The sequence below is a fragment of the Macadamia integrifolia genome, chromosome 1 (genome assembly GCF_013358625.1).
Source record: "Macadamia integrifolia cultivar HAES 741 chromosome 1, SCU_Mint_v3, whole genome shotgun sequence".
Lineage (NCBI taxonomy): Eukaryota > Viridiplantae > Streptophyta > Magnoliopsida > Proteales > Proteaceae > Macadamia > Macadamia integrifolia.
This window is the reverse complement of record NC_056557.1, coordinates 460,587-465,847: the sequence shown is the minus strand read 5'-3', so window position 1 is coordinate 465,847 and position 5,261 is coordinate 460,587. Positions and strand designations below refer to the sequence as shown.

The 5,261-nt window shown below is 38.7% G+C and overlaps 1 protein-coding gene across 1 annotated transcript; it reads right to left on the bottom strand.

Annotated features, from left to right (window-relative positions):
* Positions 1 to 851: 851 nt before the first annotated feature.
* On the bottom strand, positions 852 to 3,130 carry LOC122083417. Its single transcript, XM_042651222.1, has 2 exons — positions 1,479 to 3,130; positions 852 to 1,375 (listed from the first exon to the last, which is right to left on the bottom strand). The coding sequence occupies exons 1-2, from the start codon at positions 3,058 to 3,060 to the stop codon at positions 1,023 to 1,025; spliced, it is 1,935 nt and encodes a 644-aa protein (XP_042507156.1). The 5' UTR covers positions 3,061 to 3,130; the 3' UTR covers positions 852 to 1,022.
* Positions 3,131 to 5,261: the final 2,131 nt, after the last annotated feature.

Here is a 5,261-nt window from a genome sequence, read left to right as displayed (position 1 = left end):
GAACCATGTAATCTGAAGTCTCAGCTATGCCTTCCTTATCTCAATGAATTCATCTTTCACCAAAAAACACACAAGAATGGTCGACTGGCTCCAGTCCTTCGACTCAAAGCTACTGTTTCAGGTATGGATTTTTTTTTTTAATTTTAAGCTATGTTTAGAAGTAAATAAAAAAAAAAAATTCTGAATTTAACGAAAGTGAAAGTGATACAGGCTGGCACCCCATTCGCGTGGAGACTTCTGGTAAGAGTTTATGACGTGTCCTCCAACGGGCCAATATTCAATTCGATACTATTACACAATACCGATCCGCATACCATGCGCGTGGAGACTTCCGGTGATAGTTGATGACGTGTCCTCCAACATACTTTATATGTTGCAGAGGCTTAGGCACTGTTATCTTTTCGCCTTCCTCCCAAAAGATAGAAACCTTTTTCTGCGGATACATTTCATTTGCTTAAAAAAAAAACACACACACACTGTAGTGGGGGGACGGAGTTGATCCTGTCTGACCGACTATTGGTCGTATCTTTGGGGGAGTAGTTGTCCAAACCTCTGTTAGTTAAAACGGGAACGGCAAAAAAACATTGTTCGGTACGGACATGTTTTAAACGGATCAAAACGTGAACGGGACGGTCAAAAATACGGTCAAATACGAAAAAAAACGGGAAAAAAATAAAAAACGGACGGTACGTGTTTTAAACGTTTATATTTAAATAATACGGTGTAAAAAAAAGGGCAATATATAGACATAAATTGACATAATAATTCTCTAAATACCTGGATAACAATCAAAATAAATATAGATAATATCCATATTTCAATTCAAATTCTAAACCTATTATGTCATGAAATAACATCAAAAATATATCCATCCAAAGATTAATATAAGATCCAAAATACACCATTCAAATATCCAAAATACATCATTTAAATATCCAAAATCATCATCCAAACTACATAATCCAAAATGTATCATCCAAATTACATCATCCCATTTCATTAAAAAAAAAAGCACAAGTGTATCATAATATAGAATTAGGTTGATCATGAATAGGTTCAACATATGTCTCTTCAAGTCTCTCTGTCTCCAACTCAATGTTTAAATCAGGCAAATCACCAAGTTTCTCTAGGTCAATAGGTTTTGTATCCTGAATTGCTCGGCTTTCATACTTCTCCTTCATCAAAGAATTCATTCTAATGTATACCAAATCTTCTAACATTTCTGGAGTTAACCTATTCCTCTTCTTTGTTTGTGCAGCGTCCCAAGCACTCCAATTCCTCTCGCAAGGAGAGGAACTACAAGGTTGGCTTAAGATTCTGCAAGCAACCTTCTGAACCACAGGAAGACAACCACCCATATATTCCCACCAAATCCCTACAAATTAACACAAGTAAATACATATCAAATTAACACAAGTAAACACATATAAGGATGATATACAAATAGAAATATAAACTTAATTAACTAACAGACTTACTTGGATGGTTAGTTTTCATTAAAGACTTTCCTGTGATATTGAACAAACTTGGGTTCCTCATTCGATATTCAACCATTTCTGCAGTGAATTGCTCATGATCTTCTTGAGGAACCATGGTTGCCACAATACATTCTTGAGCTTTCACAACTGTATTTGTCTCAATAAAAAGTCCACCATCAAACAAATTATTAGGATTTAAAGCTGCAGCAAGCACATGAACAGGATGAATTATATTCTTTTCCACCCTTGTATCAAACAAATCCAATATGGTAAAGTACTTTACTCCATCACTCTCCTTTAACTTCCTCAATTTTTCTTTTGCCCTAACAGTTGCTTCATACAAGTAACATGCAGTGGAACCATCTGAATCAACAAGGCGAAGAATCCTAATGAGAGGATCCATAAAAGCAATAACCTCCTTTGCCTGTTCCCAGAATATATCAGATTGAATTATCCTGACAGTCTTTAATGCTATTTCAACTCTATTGCAATGGAAGCCTCTCCATTCAGATGATGCAACCAATAGCCTTAACTCATTCTCAACTACAATAAGAGATTGGAGCATTAAAAAATTAGTAGCAAACCTTGTCTTGCAAGGCTGCTTAATCTCTTTGGCATTTGTGAATTCCCTCATTAAGGCTATAATAGCTGTGTGCCTGTGCATATAATCCACTACATGTTTACCATCATCAATAATTTCCCTCACCCATCTAACATGCTTATGGATATCCTTTAAAAGCAAATTAATCCCATGTGCAGCACAATTTGTTTGATACATGTGAGACCATTTTCCAATCAACATATCACCACAACAATTATAGTTAGCACCATTATCTGAAACAAATTGCACAACATGTTGTGGTCCAAGCATTTCAATAACATTAGATATTTCTCTAAAAAGATATCCAGCAGTAATACTATTTGAACCACAATCAATACACTTCAGGAATACAGCCCCACCAGGAGAATAAGCTATCACATTGACCCAAGACCTCTTCTTTAGGTCAGTCCAAGAATCAGACATTATTGTGCAACCTGTGCCACCCCATGTTGACTTTATGTTGCTCACATATTCCATGATCTCTACCTTAGCTTCAGGAATCAAACGGGTACGAAGAGTAGAGTAACTAGGAATAACAAAACCCTGACCATAGGCACAAGCACCTTTCATCATTTGAATAAAAGATTCTGTCTGAATAACATTGAAAGAAATGTTATTCTTAACAAAAAATTCTCCTATCATCTTTTCTAATGACTTCTTGTCTTGTTTAGCAGCCAACTCTAGCATTGTGGTTTGATGAATGCTCCTACCAAGAGAACTTGTGGAGCCAATTCCACTTTCTAGGGTCTCATTCGTCCTTTTCTTTTTAGATGCACTCAAATTCATTTCTGCACTGGCTTCAGCTTGAACATGATCAGGGACTTTTGTACAAATTTGAACATCATGGCCAGTCAAGCAAGCCAAATGAGCTTTCACTCGAGTAACACTACCAGAGTAGTCAAGTTCACAATAATTGCATTTAAAACGGCTCGGCCCAAGTTGTTGTACATGTTCCCAAAACTTATCCTTTTTTCTAACCATTTTTCAGTAATATCAAGTACCTACATAATATGCAATCAAATATTTATTCAAATTTAATATATATGATGAGTACATATGAGAATTGAGAATAAAAAATTAATGATTAACAATCAAATATCCATTCATATTTTAACAAAGTATACTAAATTGTGGAACAAAGTGATTCTAATTTACCAAATAATTTCTGCAACTGAACAGAGAGAAACCTTTTCTCCTATATAACCCAGAAAAAAATAAAAAGAAGATGCTAAATCATAAGGGGCTGGAAGCTATGTATGGTCTATCGGATCCGTATAAAAAAACAAGGGTTAATGAGAATCAACCCAATGATGCAGCAGATGCCAGTTTGTGAACTAGCTTCTTGAAATTTCTGCAAGATCCTTCTTGATCCAAACAGCCACATGTTGCACCTTAAAAAAAAAAAGCAATCGTGAAGGTGAAATCAAAGTCTGGAATCTGGATATATCTACCTATAAGCCGACAACCAAGTAGGGTTGATCTTATATATTTTTAGAATTGTTGCTAACTAAAGGTGAATATTGTGGAAAACCTGATAGAAGGATTCCGAATAATTCCCTTTCATGTGTAGTATGTTAAACAAGAGCTTGGAGTGCATTGCATGAATAAGCTTGTGGTGAAGAACATAAGAATTTTCTGATCCAGTGAAACGAATATGTAAAATTATCATGTCTTGCCCAAATGTAGAGCTAGAAACCAGCCTCAATGAGAGCGGAGTAAGAGTATCACCAGATTTAGTGGAGGATGTCCTCAAGAGAGTTGAAAATGCTGGTATTCATTTCAGACCTATAGGTTCTTTGAATGGGCCGGGAAGCAGCGGAATTACACTCACAGTGTCAGAGCTTGCCACAGAGTTGTTAGAGACATGAGTTGTAGTGGTTGTTGGCCAACTTCTTTTATATACAGCGTCTTGGTTCATACTTATGGGATAGAGAACCGGATTGGAGATGCAGTAGACACATTTCTGGAGATGGAGAGGAATGGAGTAAAGGCTGATGTTGCTGTGTATAATGCTTTAATTGGTGCTTTCTGTAAAGTAAATAGGTTCAAGAATGCCTACAGGGTTTTGGATGAGATGGACCAGAAGGGAATACCACCAAATTCAAGAACCTGCAATATCCTTTTAAACAGCTTGATAAGCTCTGGTCAGACAGATGTGGCATATAGGGTATTATATCTATGTATGGCTCATTTAACCAGATCACAAAATATAAAGAAATCAAAAGGGAAAAAAAATCAAAAACCTCTTTCTGCAACAATAGAAACAGGGGTGAAGTCGAATCCGGTGTTTGACCGTAGTCCGTAGTCCTTCGTCGTCCGTCGTCAGTCGTCCGTCGTCCGTCGTCCGTCGTCCGTAGTCCGTAGTCCGTCGTCCAGTCGTCCTTGGTCCGTCGTCCGTGGTCGGCCGTAGTGAGGTGAAGTCGAGCTGCTCGAGTCCAGTACTCCAGAGTCCAGTCGTTCAGTCGTCCCTCGTCTGTCGCCCGCCGTAGTTAGGTGAAGTCGAGCTCGAGTCCAAAGTAGTTCAGTCGTCGTCGTCGTCTTCCAGTCTCCAGTCTTCCGTTCAGTCGTCGTCGTCGTCGTCGTCGTCCAGTCTCCAGGTGAAGTGTTTCCACTGGCCGCCGTCGTCGTCCTGGATCGTAGAGACGAAGACAACTCCGGCAGCACCGTGTTCACGAGAAACTGATGACCAGTCGTCAGTCGTCAGTCGTCCGTCGGTGGGAGAGAAGAAGAGAGGAAGTGAGAGTTAGGGTTGAAGTTTCAATTGAAATGAGGGATTTTGATTTGGGAATGGGCGAAATCGAACGGCCGAGAGTGAATTTTAAGTATTTTTTAATATCCGTTTTTTTTATAGTAAAAAAACGGATACGCGTTTGAAACGCGTTTTAAACTTTTAATATGCCCGTTCCCGTTTTTTACCGGATTTCTGTGAACAGGTCGGCAAACGGCGTTTAAAACGCCAAAAATACGGTACGGCGTTTAAAACGCGTTTAAAACGCGAATTAACTAACTAGGGTCCAAACTCCCAACTTGCAACTCCAAACTCCCAGTCCCAAGTCCCAAAGTCGTATCTTGCACCAATAGTGGTCGAAGAGGCAAGTCTTTTTATGACGTCATCACCGTTGTCACGTCTGCGCAATCCCCATCAAACCCATGTCAAAAGAGTCAACCTCAAGAGGGAGGGG